Source organism: Corylus avellana, chromosome 3, assembly GCF_965113065.1.
Source record: "Corylus avellana chromosome 3, dhCorAvel1.hap1.2, whole genome shotgun sequence".
Taxonomy (NCBI): Eukaryota; Viridiplantae; Streptophyta; class Magnoliopsida; order Fagales; family Betulaceae; genus Corylus; species Corylus avellana.
The window spans coordinates 3,372,368-3,394,321 of record NC_142492.1 but is presented as its reverse complement, the minus strand read 5'-3'; the positions used below and the strand labels follow the sequence as shown (position 1 = coordinate 3,394,321).

At 35.3% G+C, this 21,954-nt stretch overlaps 3 protein-coding genes across 4 annotated transcripts; all 3 read right to left on the bottom strand.

Moving 5' to 3' along the window:
• Positions 1-1,025: 1,025 nt before the first annotated feature.
• LOC132161853 ((-)-germacrene D synthase-like) lies at positions 1,026-4,266 on the bottom strand. 2 transcript variants are annotated; one of them, XM_059572055.2, is made up of 7 exons: positions 4,119-4,266; positions 3,706-3,985; positions 2,726-3,101; positions 2,416-2,634; positions 2,151-2,286; positions 1,753-2,001; positions 1,026-1,640 (listed from the first exon to the last, which is right to left on the bottom strand). In XM_059572055.2, exons 1-7 carry the CDS (start codon positions 4,245-4,247, stop codon positions 1,347-1,349), a joined length of 1,683 nt encoding a protein of 560 aa, XP_059428038.2. In that variant the 5' UTR covers positions 4,248-4,266; the 3' UTR covers positions 1,026-1,346. The 2 variants fall into 2 exon arrangements, with proteins under 2 accessions (XP_059428038.2, XP_059428039.2); XM_059572056.2 differs by having other exon boundaries at positions 2,726-3,098.
• Positions 4,267-9,017: 4,751 nt separating this feature from the next.
• LOC132175347 (chitin-inducible gibberellin-responsive protein 1-like) lies at positions 9,018-10,825 on the bottom strand. The gene has a single exon (XM_059587262.2). The coding sequence runs from the start codon at positions 10,811-10,813 to the stop codon at positions 9,617-9,619; it is 1,197 nt and encodes a 398-aa protein (XP_059443245.2). The 5' UTR covers positions 10,814-10,825; the 3' UTR covers positions 9,018-9,616.
• A 5,707-nt stretch (positions 10,826-16,532) lies between these two features.
• Positions 16,533-20,233, bottom strand: LOC132175548 (scarecrow-like protein 21). The gene is made up of 2 exons (XM_059587516.2): positions 19,926-20,233; positions 16,533-18,754 (listed from the first exon to the last, which is right to left on the bottom strand). The coding sequence occupies exon 2, from the start codon at positions 18,624-18,626 to the stop codon at positions 16,884-16,886; it is 1,743 nt and encodes a 580-aa protein (XP_059443499.1). The 5' UTR covers positions 18,627-18,754; positions 19,926-20,233; the 3' UTR covers positions 16,533-16,883.
• Between the last annotated feature and the right edge of the window lie 1,721 nt (positions 20,234-21,954).

The following is a 21,954-nucleotide window of genomic DNA, read 5'->3' as shown; positions in this document are numbered from 1 at the left end:
AAGAATATATAGGTATATATTCGATGTCTAAACCAAATTAATGTTTTGATTAAGCAAAATTCAAGTTTTCCTCTTGCAATTATGAAAAGTAAATTTCATAATACTTAAGAAAAGTGCGATTATAATATTTTTAAATTTTATAATTAAATTGTGGGTGAGGCTTAGGTGCGGTCCAACTAAACTAACGCAGATTGCGGTAGTTAAGTTGGACCGCACCTAAGCCTCGCCCATCATGCTTGACCAAAGAGAGCTACTACTATTAATGGGTAAAAAATACTTTCAATGCATAAATTATTATTTTAATTATGTATGTGAGTTGTAATTTTTCGTTTTAATAAGGATTATGTTATCCTTTTTTATTAGGATTAATTAGGTCTTTCTTTTTCAATTAGGATTTGTTAAATTAGGAGTTGTCTAGCCTATATAAAGGCATTTAGTCTTTGTTAATTTTTAATTCAGTTTGAACTATCAATTAAATTTAAGCTTTTTAGAGTTATTTCTTTGGTTGCTTATTAATTTGAGGCAATTAGGGTATTTCTCTTCCATATTTGTTATTTTCTCTCTTCCTGAATTTCCTTTCAATCTTCAATTCTTAATTTCTTCTGTTATCATACGCTATCAGAACAATTTTAGTTCTGCTCAGCGTCAACTTTTAATACCTAAAAACCTATACCAAACCAAAAGTTAGTATGTTTGGTAAAAAATTTCAAAAGTACTTATTTGACTTTTTTACTCTAAAAATGACAAAAACTCATTTTTGAAAAAAAAAAAAAAACTTAAAAATGAAGCTTTTAACAAAAAATACTTTTTGACTTAAAAACTTTATTTATCAAACACAATCTCAAACATGATTTAATATAATACAATCCAATGTAGAAGCTATTCAATCTTCTAGAACTCATAGTAAACCAACTCACAATAATTGATGAAGAATTAAGAAAACACCATAACCGAGATAAGAAGAATGGGTCTGCTTTAGGCAGCCCCAAGAAGGGGAAGAAGAGAAATAAGAGTGGAGTCAAACCGCACACAAGAGAACATAAATTTTATAACTTCAAATTCTGATTATTTCATTGAGTGTATATCGACTAAGATACACTCATAATTTGACAATGAAAAGGTAAAACAAAACAAATCCTAATTGGAAAAGGAAAACCCAATCCCTAATGGGAAAAGGAAAAACCCAATCCTTATTGGAAAAGAAACTAAAAAAAAAAAACACATGCATAAATGAAACACCAACATAAGTGTCAGTGCTGGATCAGCTACGCGTTTCCTTATCAATCAATTTATTCTATTTCCTTGGCATCACAACCCACCATGCATAATTGGCCCATCATCAATGCCTATGAAGGCACAGGATCAACGAGCAAGGAAGTAACAAAATCTTTGAGCACAATTTCAGCATACGTGTACCCATCTTCATCCTTATAGATAACATCAATCACACGTGTAAAGTTGAGAATTCGCATCCCAACAAGCATGGGGACAGTGGTTGGATAGAGGCATTCTTCATTTATATCCTTCCAGGCACCTGTAATTTCTTTTCGGAATTCATCGACTGCTTCTTCTTCTGTAGCACCATGTTGTACCGTGTAACATTCAATAGCCGAAGCACAGTGCCCTCTCTTTTGCTCAAACTACAAATAATAAATCTTTATGTCATAAGAGTATCACATGTTTAGGACATTAAAGTACTTGAATTGATGAGTTTAAGCTTACAATTATTATTACACATAAATAACATAATACCTTATGTGACACAATGTCGTCCATGAGTCTACAAACAACTTCTGAAGCTCTTATCATTTTAGGGTTCTTGAACAACCACTCGAAGGCATCTTGTGTAACAACGTCTCCCATCCCAACCAAAGACGTGGTTGCTAACATGTTGTATCCAGTGGTAACTAGTGCAGTGCGCATATACTCATCCATTGTTGGTATGTGTTTCTTGTGGAACCATTTGGCTTCTTGGAAGTAGGCTCTAACTTGATTCTTCATCTGAGACAAGCAAGCAAGTACAATTAAATTAATATTATAACACGTACATTAAACGTTTTCGTGCTTTCTAATTTCTTTTTTTTTTTTTGGGGTGACAAAGTTTGCTAAGGTTGTGAAATATCTTGTAAATTTGTATTTGTGGTGCTTACTGCTTCTCTTGCATATCTAGCACGGTATGACCTTCCTTCACCTATTTTTTGATCCATTTCACTGTAAACATCTAGGAGTGCCTGGTAACACACTTTCATGTACTCCGGAAGTTGATCTATAGCACCAATATCCCACCTGTAAAGTGGGTAGATTCTATGAATGGAATTTTCCAATTAATATAACAATGGGAAGAATAAAGCAATGGTAGTGACATGTGAATTTCGCTCAAAAATAGCTAAAATGAGAAAGTGTGTCAATTTCGACCTCTCGATTGCTTGAGTAAAAAGCTCAAGTTCTTCAAGTGTTCCATACACATCATAAATGTCATCAATAATAGAGGTCATGGCTATCACTTTGGTTAGCATCCTTCTAGCAAGAAGATATTCAGGCTCGAAGTACACTCCCAATATCCAGAAGTAACACTCAACCACTCTGTCTCTTGTAAAGGGTAGCTCCCTTGAAAAGTTGCAGTCTTTCCACCACCTATAAACATAATTTAGCATAATCATATAGTCAGCTTAGAGTTATATATGTACAAACTACTCACACTTAACATAGTTGAAGAATAACTAACCTTGCAATTTCAGAAAGTTCTTTCTGGTGCAATTTTTGTAACTGGTTGAAATCCAACTTTGCAAACGTAAGAAGGACTTCATTATGTGAAGCGTCTTGTGGGTAGATAGAAAAGTAATACCTTGCCTCCAACCTCGGTAGTCCTTTGTGGATAGGCTGCTTTAAGGCATGGCTTACTTGCGATGCAAGAAGAGGGCTTAAATGGGTTGCTACCAACTCAAGATGTGTGGCAGTGAAGACAAGTGCTTCATCAAGTATTTCTTCCCCATGTACCCGCAGATGTGTGGCTTCATACAAGCTCAACATTCCTTGCACATCATTGATAAGTGATTTCTTAAAATTCCCTTTGATGTCCTTGAACTTGGTGAACGTATCTGCTTCACGATTCAATCACATAAAATGAGTCAGCCACCCCTTGTTGAGCTTTATGTAATTTGTTGTGGACTAATTAAGGCGAGACCCAATTTGTTTTTGTCTTTGAGTTTGCTTCTTAAGAAATTTTTTATTCATGGGAAAAAAAAATTGTTACATTAGAGCTTGCCAAGCTATATATATTTTATGGTCCAATTCTCAAATGGGTTGGTGAAAGTAAGTCAGTGAAAGATAAGTAATTATGAGACCTGGGCTGTAGTTCAAGCACTCTTTATATATGTTGTATATATAGGAGTACGCTGTGTACATGTGAGTGTTTACCATGCAAAAAGTGAAGAAAAATGCAACTGTCAATAAGGAATAAGGGACCTTAGGTTTATAGAAAGGCAATAGAGACTATGTTTCCATAAGGGACCACTCTATAAAAAAACAACAGTAGCACATGCATGGGATGTTCTCCTTGGATATTCAAGTATGTACGGTGTTAATTAAATGCGACACCGATTGTTTGTGCATATTAAGTTTTCCCAAATAGAAATAAAAGAACACTTGTGTTTAAAACCAATAAAAAGAAACAAGCACTTGCGAAGTACAAAAAAGAAAAAGTACCAGGCGAACTATAATAACCATGTTGTCTAAGTAACCGAAACCGAAGAGCAACAGTGTAAAGGTCGTCATCATCATCATCATCTTCATGGTCATGAGAGTCATGAAGAGTTTGCAAAATTTGTTGAATCTCATTTTCAAAATGGTAAGACACGCCTAAGCGATGAATTGCATCAATGAACTTGAGTTTTTCTGATGACTTTTCTCCTGGAGCCATTAGCATTTTCCTCACTTCTTTCTTCAATTCCTGAAGTTGTAGCTGTATTTTCTCATTATCAGTTTCCTGTGCGAGCAGATTGAAGAAAACAAATTATTATATTAAATAGGAAAAATTAATCTAAAGCTTAGTTGTGCATGCACATGTAATTAAACATGTTGGCATGCAGACCCACACACTGAGATGCATATATTTTTACCGAGAGCTCAGAAGGATATGTGAGGAAACGGTCACCCCAAATGCTAGGATGATAATTTGCGGAGCGGCGAGTGGTTTCTGGCACAGGATTTAGGGATGGAGCAGCTACTGCTGAAACTTGGAAAGACATTTTCTTTTCCTAAACTTTGAAGGTGTCTTTTAAGTGATTTGAGGTGCCTAAGTATGAGAGAATGGTTTACGTGCTCATGCTATTTATAGAAGAAATGTTGGAAATAATTTTTGATGGTGCACAAAATTCTTTTTGAAATAAAATAAGGAAAAGTTCACATACCTCCCTCAAACCACCCACAGTGGGTACTAGAGGTGGTTTCGGCCACCCCCTAGGCTCCATGGGGGTGGCCAAGCCTAGACCACCCCCAATTTTTTTTTCTTTTTTTTTTAGAAAAAAAAATACATTATTTTTTAATTTTAAAAAAATAAATAAATAAATTTAAATATATGCCACGTGTCAACATTTGATTGGTCCACGTGGATTTTCGTTTAGTCAACTGACAGAGAATTAATTTGGTCTATTATCAAAACCACAGGGACCTCCTGTGATAAAAATCAAACCCTAAGAGAAAAAAAAAATAAAACAACAAAACCCCAAGGGGTATTTAGTATTTAACCCTTTTATCTTATTGAGAAATATACAGATGCATTTTTATCTTTTTGCTAGCTTTGGGGCGGATATTGACAATGTTTTGGTAGTTTGGAATGGACATTGTCAATTGAGTGGTAGGTTGAGGGAGATATGTGGACTTTACCCAATAAAATAATAACAATATGAAATTAACAAAAAAATAAATAAATTACAAAAGATGAAAAGTAGAGTATGAAAATATCACACAATGCTATAAAATGACGCAAGAAGGTTATCATTAAATGTTGATTCTGTAGGAAGTCAAGCAAATCAAATAAATGCATGAGGACTTTGTAGTCATTTAATGCTATGTTTGTTAGAAGTCACACATTGCCTGGATATTAAGGAGATTGTCCATTTATAAGGTGAGGGGAAACCTCAACTCTTGAGTTAGCTTTTGGATTGAGTTAGGTCCTAGACACATTTCTAACATGGTATCAAAGCCTAACCCAATTAATTTGTTGTGGTCCACCGTCACCCATTGTCACACGTGTTGGCTTGGATGTTCTCCCGCCACACGTGAGGGGGCGTGTTGGAAGTCCCACATTGCCTGGGTATTAAGAAGATTGTTCATTTATAAGGTGAGGGAAAACTTCAACTCTTGAACTAGCTTGTGGGTTGAGTTAGGCCCAAAACCCATTTCTAACAATGTTGTAGGCCAGGTGGCTGATTTTTGTACTTGGCTTCCATGCCGTATACGAAACTACAGTAGATATACGGTAGTTTGGTTTAAGGGCTTAGATAATAAATACATGTGGACTTTGTAGTCATGTAATGCTATATTGTAGGGTGGCTGATTTTTGGCCCCGGCTTTCATGCTGACTTTTGATTTTTGTGGTAGTTTGGTTTGAGGGTTGAGATTCTCTAAGCGCAAACCACCCCTTAATGAGACTAACATGTACGAAGAAAACAAATCACCACAAAAAGAAAAAACAAGGTTTAGCGACATGGTTACTTGGGGCATTTTTGGCTAAAAAAACATCCTTATTAATTTCGTAACGCTTGATTAGGAGCACTTGGGACACGCCGGTTTTTATGGCGACTAGAATTTAAGATTGAGAGGTTTTTTTACGAAAAAATGCCTCGAAAAGGGGACGTTTGGAATAAAGCGCCCCCTTTTTTTAAAGGGGGCGCTTAGTTGTGAAAAACGCCCCCTTTTTTAAATGGGGGAGCTTCCTAGGCATGCGCCCCCTTTTTTAAATGGGGGCACTTCCTAGGCAAGCGCCCCCATTTAAAAAAGAGGACACTTCCTAGGCAAGCGACCCCTTTTAAAAATTGGGGTGCTATTTTAGTACCTTTTGGAGCTACTTTAGTACCTTTTGAACATTTAGAGTCTATATTGCAAACGACTGATAATTTGAGGGGCTTTTTTATATTTTTTTATTTTCCGGAGCAAGATAACAAATAAAACTAATAGCAATATATCATGCACAAATAACAATCTTTGAAGCCCGTATAAGAACTAATGGCTCGTGATTGCTTTAAGCGAGGCCCGGAAGGTAGCTGGAACAAATCCACCGAAACTCAGCCCATTTTGCATCTTCTATTTTCGGGCATTGAATTTTTTTTTTTTGGTGAGTTAATTAATTGATGTACAAGATTTTTCTCTGCTGGTAAAAAAAAACACCGGCCCATTTACTGGACGTAATTTTACAATTTTCCTGGCCTTTTGATTATATACCAAAGAGTATGATAGAAATCTGTTCTAAAATACGACAATCTAACTCTAAGCGTATCAAATGCTTTGCCATTACAACCCACCATGCAAGGGTCCATCATCCATGATATATATAAAGGCACAGGATCAACAAGCAAGGAAGTAACAAAAGCTTTGAGCACAGTTCCAGCTTGTGTGTATCTATCTTCATCCTTATAGACGACATCAATCACACGGGTAACGGGCATGGGACAGTGGTTGGATAGAGAATTAGTTAATTTGATTAATTAAATCTAATAACAATCAATCGTGATAAACGAACTCCCATTAATGAAAAGGACTTTTACTTTATCATATATTTTACCAGATGCAATGGTGATTATTTTCTTTTGCTTCTTATGGTGTTCAGGCTCGCATGAGTCAAATCTTAAATCTGGATATTGTTGACATTTATTGGATTTGTTTGATCATATAGAGACCAATTATGACACTCAAGTTCTAAAAGTCTGTATGCGCCAAAAACTAACAGGAAAGTGGACTCCAGAGGCATTTAATGCTACAAAAATTTCACTAATGACGTTTGAGTAATGTTGTTTACTAGTAATGGTGTTTGAGTAAACGGCATTAACCTTCCGAACATAAATTAATTTCCTGACATGCAAATGACATTAATTTATGCCATTTAAACAGTAAACGACACTAAATACATTAATGTCGTTTACTGTTCAAGGTTTCAAGCAACATCAATTTTAATGTCGTTTGAATAGTAAACAGAAACAAATTTTATGACATTAACCCTTCAAATGTCATTAAATTATTTTATATATTTAAAAATTATTATTATTAATTCATTGTTTTTATGTCACTGGAGCCACTGTGGCTTCGGAATATGCTGTTACCGTACACAACAATGATGAACAATATATAATCGAAAAGAGAAAGATTAAGAGGGGTTGAGACACAGATTTAATATGGTTTGGTAATATGCCTACATCTACAGAGAATGCAACTGTATTTTGCTATTAATGATTTAGGGTTACATCATAACATATATATATATATATAGGAAAACCCTAAACCCTAATTGTACAGACATATTTTGAAAATTTCCAAAATACCTCATATCGTACTTGGCCTTCCAATAGTGTTCTAATATGAGCCACTAGTTTCAATATAATAGCAAGCCACAAAACCCAACAACGCCATCGGAATAGCAAGCCTTGCCGGCTTCTTCCTCTTCAGAAACGTATGCCGTTAGGAAGATTAATGATTTAGGGTTACATTATAACATATATATATATATATATATATATATAGGAAAACCCTAAATCCTAATTGTACAGACATATTTTGAAAATTTCCAAAATACCTCATATCGTACTTGGCCTTCTACTAGTGTTCTAATATGACCCACTAGTTTCAATATAATAGCAAGCCACAAAACCCAACAACGCCATCGGAATAGCAAGCCTTGCCGGCTTCTTCCTCTTCAGAAACGTATGCCGTTAGGAAGAAAGAAAATTTTCTTCATCTTATGTGTGATAAAGACAGTGGTTTTGTGTTTGTGATTAAGATTGTGGCTTTGGTGCCCAGCAGAGGAGTAGGGTGGAGGGTGGAGGTGATCCGGTGATTTTGTTGAAGGGAAAAGATGGGTTTGCTAATCCTGTATTTTTCATGCTTATTTTATTCTGTTTTAAGTTGATGTGCTCAATTTTTATTGAATGCTGTAAATAAATAGGTTTACACCATAACCTGATATCAGGAGCTTTCTTTTGAAAATCTAGTGTGAGGCCATTATATATATATATATATGTTGCAGAGGTCAAGTGCGCAGCGTGGGTAGAGAGAGGCGTGGGGGCCGGGTGGGAATTTCAGGAGAGAGAGGGGGGTGCATTGGGAAGGAAATTAAATGAGGTACAGTGGGTAGTTGCGTGAAAAATACACAAATTTTAATGTTGTTTGTGCCGGTTGTACAGTAAACAACAATAAAATTTGCAATATTTACCGTAAAACCGACACAACTTCAAAATTTAATGACGTTTATATATTAAACGTTATTAAAAAAGTATGTCATTTACTGTACAAACGGCATAAAGTTTTAAATTTATGTTGTCTAAATAGTAAACGGTGTAAAATGTTTTAAATTTATGCCATTTGTACGGTAAACAACATAAAAACTATGTTTTTGCGCCGATTGAGTGAAACGACATTAAAAAAAAAAAAAGGCATAAACTTGACAACAAATATGGATGATCTTTAAGAAGACTTTGGGCCTGGTTTTTTTAATTAAGTTTAGGAGCATATTAAGGTTTTCAAATCTGTTGAGATGTTTTTTTTTTTTTTTTTTTTTTTTTTTTTTTTTTTTTTTTTCAGATAACGGTTATTGGCTAAAAACGTTAATCGTAACCGTCTAGAAGGAAAGAAAAAATTAAAAAAATTAGAAGAAAAAGCCAAAACGACGTTGTTTTTATGGTAATACGATAATACCCTACTATATACAACAACATTTATAGATTTTTATATATATTTAAATATAAAAATGACGTTTTATTCATATATAGGTATATAGGCAGTTAACAGTTTTTCTTAACCGCCTTCAAAAGCGATTAGCGGTTAATACGATTAGTGTTTAGCGAGTGGTTAATAATCGCCTGCCTTTTCACCCTTAGTTTCTATAATGTAAAAATGCAATACAAGAGAATCCTAACCGCTAATAACCGCCTTTTTCGCCCCTTATAATTGGCTCAATTCTCCATTCCAAGATTGTTGAAGGCCATTAATAGGCATAATTGTTATAAGAGAATCCCCTTCTAGAATTAGAGGCTTGAATCCAACTCATGAGGAGGCTAACTCAATTGCTAAAAAAGTTGCCTTATAAGCTTCTCCTTTGTTGTTAACTAGAATTTAACTTAGAGGTAGAGGCTGCTGCTATCAGTACCCTTACAGAAGAATCACTGATCACAGCGGCAATAACTGAGAAAGAAGGCCTTAAAGCAACATCAAAATTTGCTTTGATATACCAACAATTCCAGAAGAATCCAATTTATCCCTACAGACATATCAATTCCATGACACACAAAATTATTCAATGCATCCTCCATTGGCTGATGTTACAGCTTATGATCAAGTACTTCTGCAGCATGTGGCAATGTCAATACATTACAGAAGTGCTTATTTCTGTGGCTACCTGATCAATTTATCATTGCCAGGCAGAAGCCGAGATCAGGTTCCTGTCCCTCCAGCCCAACAGCAAGGCCTCATCCTTCTCCACAAGCATATAATGTTCTGAATAACACCTCAGCAGGCTCTTTATCACACTGTTGACATAAGAGCTCAAAGGGTATTGGCGGAACCCCGCCATTGTCAATCTAGATTTCCATTTGCCAAACAGTTCGTGGCGCTCCACCCTTTCCTTCCCCTCGCAAGCAATGACATTCACAATATCCCTGGCCACACAATGCTGCTCCACATTTATCCGATCCTTGTTGTCTCTTGGCATGGTGACATCAATGGACTCAAACAACGCCAAGTAGTATTCTAGAGCTTCTACAAACCTATGGAAGAAAGGGGCTGTGTTTGTGTTTGATTCTTGCTCCACCAAAGTGACAACCTTTGGAGAAAGTGACTTCACCATTCTCAGAAGCGCATCCCTCGGATTACTCACTTCAACACTCTCATCTGGGATTTGGTGGAGCTGCAGAGGGAAGTTTACAGCCAGAGCCTCCCCAGGCCTTACATTGAGGATATCCCTTGTAACATCTTGAGCAAAAACTGGGATTCCATGAAACTCAACTGGGATGTTAAATTTCTGAGAAATTGCTGCCAACCGTTTCTCTACTGCCTCCAAACCATCTCCACGGGGATAATTGGAAACAGGGTCATCAATCCCTGTAATCCGCACATGGGGAGGCCCTCCATGTCGAGCTGCGAGTGCTTCAACGAGAGTCACCCACTGGGTTCCCTGAGCAATCTGAAAGTCTATGATGTGGATGCGGTGCTCGTTTTTGCATGCATCAGCAATGGCCCCATTGGCTGCCATGTAACCAAATTTTATGTAGGGGCAGATTTCTGACAGGATATGCATGTAGGAAAGCAAGTCTTTGCTTTCAGGTTCTGTACGCTTAAGGGCGCGGTAAATGTTGGCGCCCGATGCGTTCTTTCTTGCCACCAGCCCTTCAACCATGTAAGCACCAAGACGCTGGATTGGTTCTCCTGTGATTGACACATCATCTCTAGCCTTTTCAGTCAACCTTTCAAAAACATCCATTCTGTTATCGGACACAGCTTTAGCACATTCAATCAGCAATTGCTTCAGATTCCCTGTGGGAAATTCCTGGCTCCATGATCTACAACTTTGCCCTGCTTTCTCTTGTTCATCATCATCATCAGACCCCATTAAAGCAGTCTCTTTTTTCTTTCTATCTTTCTTTCTTTTTTTTTCTTATGAAATAATGAGAATCTTTTATAAACAACCAAACTCTTTCCAAACCTGGGTTAAGAACAAAATCAAATCCAAGCAACTAACTTCTCAAACAAAGAACAGACAGCTCTATATCAGAATTGTGAAATAATGAAATAATGTTTTGTGAAAATAATGTTTTACTTTCCGTATATTCCATAATTGTGAAGAAAATAACAGTTCATATTTCCGTATCATCCTAATTTCAATTGAAAGATTCTCAGTGGAGCTGAACAAATAAGAATTTAAGTAAAAAAAAAAAAGAACAAATATGAATTTGGAGTAAAGCTGAATAAATTAAGCTGACAGAGACAGGGTTGTGCCCTGAAGTGTGACAATTCATCATTATATTAAAGATATTAAAGGTGACAGGCTCACAGCTTGGGCCCGCGAACTGTGTGGAGCTGAGAGGTGATTTACTTGAGAGGTCATCCACACATATTGTTGTTGTAATGGTATAATTAGTGGACAATCAAATCAGGATAACACCGAATATCTCATGAATTCGGTTATCAAAAGAGCTCATCTCCTGTAAGGGGCATTGTTGGAAAAATTTGTCTCGTTGCAATGATTAGCCATGATCAATATAAAGTTTGTTCTAACAGAAGATTAAGGTAATTAACAAAAGAACAATATCTTTGATTCTGCAAAGAGAAACATCTTGAGAAAAAATTTTCTGATTTAATAATAATTCAATGAATGAGTTTTACATAATAAGTTAGCTTATTTATAAAAAATAAATACTTATAAAGAAAGTAAACATAATCTGTTTACTCCAAATAACAATACTAAACTTAATCGTAGTATGAAAAAGAAAATAATTAAAACAAATTTAACTCTATTAAAAAATAAAATAAAATCTTAATATAAAAATTGGCAATGAGCGTGACAATCTTTGCTTATGTATTTTTATTATTTAAGAATGAATAAAATTATGATGAATTGGCGCTATTTAATATTAATTTTGATATTTTTTTATTTTTTTTAAAACAAAAATAAATGTAAATATCATCCTACATCAACTTTGCGGGGATACTATTATGCAAGGGCGGAGGGAGGAGTCGAGAGGGGTCAAACGCACCCCCCTCCCGTCAACCTCCAAAATTTTTCCTTGTTGCAATAGAAAATCCACCTGATGTCATGGTTGCCCACCCTCAACTGCTAATGAGGGGCGATCGACATCCACTCATCAAACATCAGGGCAAACGATTCAAGCAGGACGTCTGGAATTTTTTCCGCCATTGTTACAAGGTTTCATCCATTTAGGTTTAGGTTACATGAAAAGGGGGAAGAAGACAATCACAAAGATGACACTTTTATTAAACTCACCGTTTAAATAACTGTGATTCATTTGACTGTTGGTGGACCACACAATCAAGACAGTAAAATGTGTTAGTGGGCTTAGAAAATAAAATCTAGTGGACCAACTTACAAAACAAAAAGCCTATATATATATATATTTTTTGTGAAGTCAAAAGCCTATATATATATATTTTTTTTGTTCTGAAGTGAACAAAAGCCTATATACTTTTTTGAACAAAAGCCTATATACTTTTTTTTTTGTTCTGAAGTGAACAAAACCCTATATACTTTTCTTTTTTTTTTGTCAAATCCTTAAGGTGTCAACTTTAAAAACAAAAGCAAGAATATAATTAAGGTCTCAATCTAGAAGAAAAGGCCGAGCAAGAGAGAAAGGGCATTCACATTGAAAAGTAAAATTACAAATTGCTATTTAGACTTTAGCAAGATTCTAAAGTTGTTCATTCAGTTTCTCAATTTTTTTATTTTTTTTTTCCGAGCCTTCAACAATTCAGATCAATTGCTTTTTCGTAAAAAATTTCAAGTGTGTACTTAAACTTTAATTTTGATTAAGCTTTTATATTTAGATTGCTTATTAAATTAATTATTTAATATTGATTAAGCTTTTAAAATCATCAGTAAATCAAAATTCAATAATGATCATCTCAAGTTTGATGGTGATTTTAAAAATTACATCATATTTGAGAGTACTTAAAAAAGACTACGTTACTCAATTCTAAATGAGCTCGTATCGAGATAGGTTTAACAAATCTGTTAATAAAACCTTGCGTAACGAAGAAAATAAAATAAAATAAAACTTTGGTTACCATCATAATATTAGAAATCAAATCTGAAGACCATCACAAAATAAATTGTATGTTACATTTATAACAATAATTTAATTTTGTTAAATTATGTATTTATTTCATTAGTTATTATTTTTTAAAAAATTTTTAATAAGTTTATGTTCAATTTTAGTTTTTTTTTTTCATTCATAGAAAAAAAAAAAAAAAAATCTTGACCCCCTAAACCAAAATTCTGGTTCCGCCCCTCCTATTATGCATGTTAATCATAGAGGGATGTCCATGATTAAGTAGAAGGGATGATTTTCTACTAATAGTACGCATGTTAATCATGGAGATGATGTCCATGATTAAGTAGAAGCAGGGCCGGCTCAGGCCCTAGGCGAGTTAGGCCCTCGCCTAGGGCCCCCAATTTAATAAGGCCCAAAAAAAATTTTTTTGAATTAAAAAAAAATTTAAAAAAAAAAAAAATTTATTTTGGACCCAAAAAAAAAAATTGAAGGCCCAAATTTTTTTTAGTAGGGCCTAAAAATTTTTTTATCAAAATTTAAGGCCTCAATTTAATAAGACCTCAATTAATAAGTTTATTATAAATTTTAAAAATAATTCAAAAAATAAATTAAAAAAAGACAAAACATTAAAGCCTTTTGACATCATTAAGGCCAATTCCCTATAGCTGACGCTACAGTACCCTAACCCTGACGCTACAGTACCCGACGCTACAGTACCCTATACATGCCTACCTCATTCATTCATCATCATGGCCATTGGCCTCTCTCTAGAAATTTTTGTTTTTGATGAAAATATAAACATTAGAAGAAATAAAATATTATTATTTATTTTTTATTTATTATTTAGTCATATTGAAAAAGTCAAAAGCCAAAAATATAAATTGCTGTCACCATGGGCATTTTAAATATCAGTCTCTATATTTGCCACTTTACCTCTCCTCTTTGCTTGCACTTTTCTGAGTTTTTCTTCTCTACCTATCTCATCATTTTCTTTTCCTCTCCGACTCCGAGTGACTAAGTCTCTTGTCCTATCTTCAAGAACTGCTTCATAATTCCTTTGCAAATCAGGTTTTATTGTTCTATTTTTGTCATTTATTTTATTATAGTCATAATTTATTTTTGATAAATCGTGTTTGTTTAATTTGTTAGTATTCTTAATTAAACATGTCTACTAGAAAATATGCATCTGGATATGAAAAACTTAAAAAAAAAATAGATAAATTGATTGAATCTCAAAGAGGAGCTCTAAATAAATTTGTTATTAACAATAAACAAAATATTGAGGATAATTTAGGTGAAAAACTCATAAATGAACAAAAAACTCTTCAAAAAGAATTAGAAGATAATGAAAATGTTATTGATGTATCTAAATCTATTGCTACAAATATTTATGATCCTGGCCAATGGAAAAATATTGATGTAAAATTAAGGGATTTGTTAGTAGAAAATGGTCCAATAAGATACAATACTATAGATTTTCCTAAAGATGAGAACTCTAGGCATTTTTCTAATACATATTATATACGAAAATTATCAAATGGGGAGCAACATAATAGAAAATGGCTAGTCTATTCAAAAGATGTAGATAGAGTATTTTGTTTTTGTTGCAAGTTGTTTAATTCAAAACCTAATAGAATGCAACTAGCTAATGAAGGGACTAATGACTGGAAAAATCTTAGTGCTAAACTAAAAAGTCATGAAACAACCAATGAACATATTACTAACATGAATGATTGGATTGATTTAGAAATGAGATTGTTAAAAAATAAAACAATTGATAAAAATGTCCAAGAACAAATTAATAAAGAGAGTAGAAGAATTTAGAAAAAAAGGTATTAGAAAATCTTGAATATAAAAATTTAATCAGAAATTTTGCATCTCAAAAAGCGAGTAGAAGAATTTATATATATAAAATTGTTACTTAAAAAAAAAAAAAAATTAGGCCCAATTTCAAAGTTTTGCCTAAGGCCCCAAAATATATTGAGCCGGCCCTGAGTAGAAGGGATGATTTTCTACTAATAGTATGCATGTTAATCATGGAGATGATGTCCATGATGAAGTAGAAGGGATGCTTTTCTACTAATAGTATGCAAGCTATCAACTGAAAATTTTGAAAATGACGAGGAGTTTGAACTAGTGGCCATAGTAGCTAGAATAATTTGGCTCCACATAAATGCAGCTGTCTCTGACGGATAGATCTGACCCACCCCGAGTATAATTCAGATATGCCATGATTACTTGTTCAATTCAAATGTTAGATTAGTTTTGACATGGACTGATTATTGCCACAAAGAAGAAGAAGAAGAAGAAGAGAGCTGAGATGGGCAATTTTCTACTCAAGATCCATTCTATTCTGCCCATGTCTTTCCATTTTCTGGTTCTGTTTGCTGTTTTTTTTAACCTTAAAAGTAAAACCAAAATTGGTTTTGGATGGTAATCATTTTTTGGGTCAAAGGAATAAGCTTATTGGTGGGTTTTCAGCTGCTCCATTCTTTGAGGATCCTAATATAATTACCAAAGTGAGTGATGATGGGTGCTTGTTATATTCGATCTCTTTTTTTTCTGATTTGCATGACACAAAACAAAGCAGGAGTTGAATTTGCTCGTAATTGGGTGCATGGTCATTCCTATGATAGGGATAACATCCATGTGAGCCAACAGAGACACAGACAAATTTGGATTGGACTTGTTGCGAGGTACAAAGTACGGAGTACAGTTAATGAAATAATTTAGATTCTGGAAAATGATTGATTGTGATGTGGAAGAGGGGTAAAAATCAGACATGCATGCCCCAATTCATCCTGAAGTTAAACTCAAGTTCCACACTTGAGTGTTGTGATACAATGTATGGAGTCGAGATGCCAAATTCATGAGTAAATATTAAATATATTTCCATGGTTGAAGTTGGTGCTGCTAGCTTACTACTAGATTTGGTGTCATTAGCATCTTCCTCACTTTTGCCTTCAATTCCATGCTTATTTTATCATCAGTTGATGTACGAGCAAATTGAAAAGACATTTTATTTCCTAATAATTTAATGTGACACCTTTAGTGCTTTGAGGGGCTAGTACGAGAGAAATGGTATTTATAGAAATTCTCTAAGCTTGAATCACATGGTGAAAACAAAAAGATTGGCTTAACTTCACTCCAGTGACTTTAAATAAAAATAAAAATAAAAAATTGGTGGGAAGTACCCCTCTATTAAGCATTTTCTTTTCCTAACATTGAAATATATATGCACCTACCAAATCAGACAAACAAAAACAAATATTTTATATTCTCATTTCACTTAAATTTTATAGGGTTGTTGATATGGCGGCACACCGTGCATGCCGGTCAATTGTTACTTTCTTTTACTGTTAATAGCTGATATAAATACTGATGAGCATGAACCAACCAGTTATATGACACTCTGATTATTGCATCCAACTTGGGCCGCTTTTGTTAGCAAGTGGGCATACAAGCTAGCTTACTGAAATACAACATATTGTAATCCAACATAGGCTAGATTGGGCTTGTGAGATGTGTTAATTTGGGCTGAAATGAAGCAAAATATGTACGCCCTTCATATTTGTATACCAAAGAATGTTATAGAAATTTGTTCTTTATCTCAGAATCCTCACCTACTGACATAGACTACAACTCTAACATACAACAAAAGATCTATAGAAACATTAACACTGGTGAGGAATATCTATAAAATAAAAGCTGCGATAGCCTCAGTGGTGTCACTGGTATGTGAACATTAGATCATCAGCAAAGTCAGCTATTGGATCGCCACAAGATTATTCAATGTATCCATTGGCTGATGTTACAGCGTATCACCTTCTGCAGCATGTGGCAATCTCAATACATTATAGAAGTGCTTATTTCTGTGGCTACCTGATCAATTTATCATTGCCAGGCAGAAGCCGAGATCAGGTTCCTGTCCTTCCAGCCCAACAGCATAGCCCCATCCTTCTCCACAAGCATATAATGTTCTGAATAGCACTTCAGCAGGCTCTTTATCACACCGTTGACATAAGAGCTCAGTGGATATTGGTGGAACCCTGCCATTGTCAATCTAGACTTCCATTTGCCGAAGAGTTCGTGGCGCTCCACCCTCTCCTTCCCCTCGCAAGCAATGATATTCACAATATCCCTAGCCAAACAATGCTGCTCCACATTTATCCGATCCTTGTTGTTTCTTGGCAGGGTAACATCAATAGACTCAAACATTGCCAAGTAGTACTCTAGAGTTTCTACAAACCTATGGAAGAATGGGGTTGTGTTTGTGTTTGATTCTTGCTCCACCAAAGTGACCACCTTGGGAGAAAGTGACTTTACCATCCTCAGAAGCCCATCCCTCGGATTCCTCACTTCAACACTCTCATCTGGGGTGTGGTGGAGCTGCAGAGGGAAGTTTACAGCCAGAGCCTCCCCAGGCCTGACATTAAGCATATCCCGTGTAACATCTGGAGCAAAAACTGGCACTCCATGAAACTCAACTGGGATGTTAAATTTCTGAGAAATTGCTGCCAACCGTTTCTCTACTGCCTCCAACCCATCTCCACGGGCATATTTGGAAACAGGGTCATCAATCCCTGTAATCCGCACATGGGGAGGCCCTCTCGGTCGTGCTGCAAGTGCTTGAAGGAGAGTCACCCACTGGGTTCCCTGAGCAATCTGAAAGTCTATGATGTGGATGCGGTCCTCGTTTTTGCATGCATCAGCAATGGCCCCGTTGGCTGCCATGTAACCAAATTTTAAGTAGGGGCAGATTTCATACAGGATATGCATGTAGGAAAGCAAGTCGTTGCTTTCAGGCTCTCTACACTTGAGGGCTCGGTAAATGTTGGCGCCTGATGCCTCTTTTCTTGCTACCAACCCTTCTACCATGTAAGCACCAAGACGCTGGATTGGTTCTCCTGTGATGGACACAGCATCTGTAGCCTTTTCAATCAACCCATTAAAAAGGTCCATGTTGTTATCAGATAGAGCTTTAGCACATGCAATCAGCAATTGCTTCAGATTTCCTAGGGGTAAACCCTGCAAAGACGCTTCCTCCATCATTTTGTGACGCTTCTCTATACGAACAACTTCACCGGATGGCCTATGCATAGGAACAAACGATGCCCGAGGCTGAGACACATGTACGCCTTGAGGTTCCTTGCTCCATGACCCAGAACTTTGGCCTGGTGTCTCAGGTGTGCTAATTTCCCGTCTGGTGACTTCTTCATCATCATCAGGCCCCATTAGAGCAGACTCTAATTCCAGTAAAGCGTGTTTCATGTTCTTGCTACAATTTGCATCCTGTCTGGAAGAAGACCCAACAGTATAGAGCTGTAGACTGTCTTGACGACAGTCTACAGGAGGGCTTAACCGATGAAAATAACTGTTGGTTTCAATTGAAGAGTTACAGGAAGGGCTGACTCCTGAGAGATTTTCTGTGGAGCTGTGCTGCTCCTGGCTGTCACTTAAAGCAGTGAGGGTATCACAATCAAACTGAGTCAAGAATGGCAAATTAGGTGAATTTCCTATATCAAATTTGAAGGACTCAAGCAGTCTATTAGGTATTGATGGAACAGTGGGATAAGAAGATGTGAAGGATAGGCCCGCACCAGTGACTCCAAGTCCAAAAAAGTGGTGCGAGTCCATGCTATGGGGTTTGCATTAGCTGATTTATGTAAAAGCAATTCTTAATACTGGTGCAGCAGATCAGAAAATAATCAGCCTTGGCTCTTCTCCAAAGAAAAACAACCTCTTTTACCTTCAAGATTTTCAATCTGAAACACCAAGCAGAGAAAAACAGGTAAGCTCTTCGACATATTTTATGTTAAAAAATATATATATATATAATAAGACAGCAGTTAAAGCTCTGATTCAAACTTTGACACCATAACAAAATTCAGAGAGCTTCCATATACTAACAAGCAGAGAGGAGAGAGAGAGAGTATGATAAACAACAAAGCTGAAAGGCATATCTAAGGCCATATAGTTGATGCAAAAAATAGATTTATCCTTGTAAGATGAACTATTCAGCAGAATATTTAATCATGGGTGTCATGACATGTATGTTAGCAAAAGAAAGGGGACATGCCGCCAACCAATTGAACGTCCCAGCTTACGTATAAGAAACAAAGAAATCATAACAAAACGAAAGTCCAAGACTAAGAAAGAAATTTGCTGGGGGAGGGTCATTTGATGTATATCACAGTCGTCCTATCCTATACTTGAATATTTGTATATTCATACCCTGGCAAACTAGAAAATCATCACCGAAGCACGAACTTTCTTGCCTAAATGTTTTCTTATTTGGCACCATAAATACCCCATAAAGAATTTTGCTGTAAAGCTTCAAGATTTCAGGTGACTAATAATTTCTGTCAAAAACGCCTACAGTGAAATCTGTAGCGAACTTCATGGTATGATTCTTTGAACTTACAATTTCAGAAATGAAATGAATATCAAACTTCCCTATGTGGTGTTTCCAACAAGTTAAATTGAGATTCATCCTAAAACACACTTACACACTGAGACTCGATATTCAGGGTTAGCAAGAGGAACTGACAAGTGCAGGATAGGAAATGAAATATAACAACAACAAAAAAAATATAAATACAGAAAATCTACACGAAAAAAAATACTATGCATTCTGAGCCAACTCGCTCAATCAAAACCCAATTCTGAGTATCACACAAAGAGTCTTTCCCCATCTTAAAAACACTTAATTTCAACCCAAATACGCTCAAAAATCCCCTCACCCCCTGTTTGTTTTCCCAGAAATTGTATAAAAACAACTAAAAAAATCAACAAGGATTACCTCACTTCAACCTAAGCTTAAGATTTACTGATCTCCCACAACACAAACCAACATACAACCTTCACAAACAAATCAAACAACAACAACAACAACAACAACAACAAAAACATAAAACATAAGACATACTAAATTACCTTAAATTTGTATTGCATCAGAAAATAGTGTGATTTTCGTGTCTGGGTCTTCGCTGGTGCTTTGGTCAAAGAAATTTTCCGTTGATTTGTGTGTTTCGCTTTGGGGTTCAAAGAATTGTTTCAGAAGCACAAGAAGCGGAGATTGGATGCTATTTATAGGAAGAGAAGGTAGGAGCTGAGGCAAGTATCGTACGGACGGTAACGGTAACGGCGAGAGAGGGAACAGGGGTCGTTGATGTACTGCGCGCGTTGACGGAGCCTTTGCACGTGGGATTAACGGCCGAACCCGCCGACCATATTTTACCTCGTCCTATGGAGAACATTCCTCGCGTTTTCTAGTTTGTTTTTCCAATTGCTATTTGGGGTAGACCGTACGTAGCACGCGGCTCTTAGGAGAGTACGTAGAACATGGGCTTGACGAATACGTAGGAGTTACCATTTTTTTTTTTGTTTTTTTTTAAGGGGAAATTATTACAGTTTCATTAATTGATGGAAGATCACAAGCATAAAGTTTTTACATTACAAAGTAAAAGCTCTGAGAAAATCATAATTGAAGCTGTAATGTTACAAGTCATAGATACATACATAACAATCTGATATTCAATTAATGTTTATTTGTTGGATTAAAATATGATTATAAAATTATAAAAAGTCAATTATAATTTAATATATTTAATTAAACGAATTAGATTCATCATTTCTAATTCGTTAATTTTATATTATATTTGTGTCGAGTAAAACATGCCAAAGATTGACAATCATAAATGTCAAGTGTTAAGTTCGAATCACACTGATGTATAAGTACAAAAATATATAAGGTCAACTTTAACTCATCTTATTTAATTAAATAAGTCAAAATCTCTTAATCATAATTTACTAATATCTAGTAAATTTATATTCAATTTACAGTCATATCAAAAATAGATAACCCTCAAATAAGAGACAATAGTGTTAATATTTGACCTGTGTACAATTTTTTATTTTTTTTTTTTTTGTGTTAGTAAATGCATTGTATGGCTCCACGGCAAGACAACAAATCATTTTTACAATCATAAATTAATTTGTTCAAACATTAACTCTATTGGGAAAATCGATAATTAATTGGTTACCAATTTTTCATTGGCCTTTTATGCGAAAGACAAGTTTGGAAAGAAAACACATGAGAACACACACCAATCACACACGTACACAAAGAGTTTACGTGGTTCGGCAATATGCCTACGTCCACGAGGCGTGATCCGGTCTCTTTCTTTACTATTGAGAAATATTGAGTACAATGGTACAAACTTGAACCGCTCAAGTTTAATATCTCAAACTCAAGCCTTTAACCCCTTGTACACCACACTCAACTATCCCTCTCAAATATCCAGTAAAGAAAAACTCTTTACACTTTGTAAATGTCACAAAGTGCTCTCACCAATTTGGATTTTCCGGGTCCCCACTTAACCAAGGACTGCATATCCTTTTATAGAGGCTTAATCACGAAAAATAAGAGAACAATTTTTATTCAATTGCAGCTGGGAAAATGAAACCATCATGAATACAAAATTTTTTCCATGATAAAGATAAGCATTGCAGCCCACATGTTTATCCACACATGTTTTCTCTAAAAATATCCAATTCCAGTTGTTCTTGGACTCCTTTTAAAACTAACATTATCTTTTTATAGATAAATAGGACTTAAGCCCACCAACTTAAATATTGATATTTTTCAACAATTATCTTCACGCTTGTTGACAATTTGAGCCATTATCAACAGACTCGACCATAACATATTTTATATTCTATATCATATTCTAAATGTTGTGTAATGATGAATTGGAAAGTTACTGAACTCAAATACTTGATCATGGTCATAATAATGAATGGATTAGAGAATAGTGGCTAAAATTTCTTTTGATTTTATGTAATTGTAAACAATCATCCCACAATCCAGTAAATTAATAGCTCAATTTTATATAGAAAAGTGCTAAAGAGCCAAATAAATGAACTAACAAAAATTTTAAAACTGACGTGACAAACTGTGAGT

What these genes read in the sequence shown, in the direction of transcription:
- LOC132161853 (XM_059572055.2), bottom strand. Translation starts at nt 4,247, where the DNA reads ATGTCTTTCCAAGTTTCAGCAGTAGCTGCTCCATCCCTAAATCCTGTG. An exon ending in TTTACTCAAGCAATCGAGAG is followed by an intron (nt 2,287 to 2,415) that starts GTCGAAATTGAC and finishes CCCACTTTACAG; the next exon opens with GTGGGATATTGGTGCTATAG. An exon ending in ACGACATTGTGTCACATAAG is followed by an intron (nt 1,641 to 1,752) that starts GTATTATGTTAT and finishes TATTATTTGTAG; the next exon opens with TTTGAGCAAAAGAGAGGGCA.
- LOC132175548 (XM_059587516.2), bottom strand. Translation starts at nt 18,626, where the DNA reads ATGGACTCGCACCACTTTTTTGGACTTGGAGTCACTGGTGCGGGCCTA.
- LOC132175347 (XM_059587262.2), bottom strand. Translation starts at nt 10,813, where the DNA reads ATGGGGTCTGATGATGATGATGAACAAGAGAAAGCAGGGCAAAGTTGT.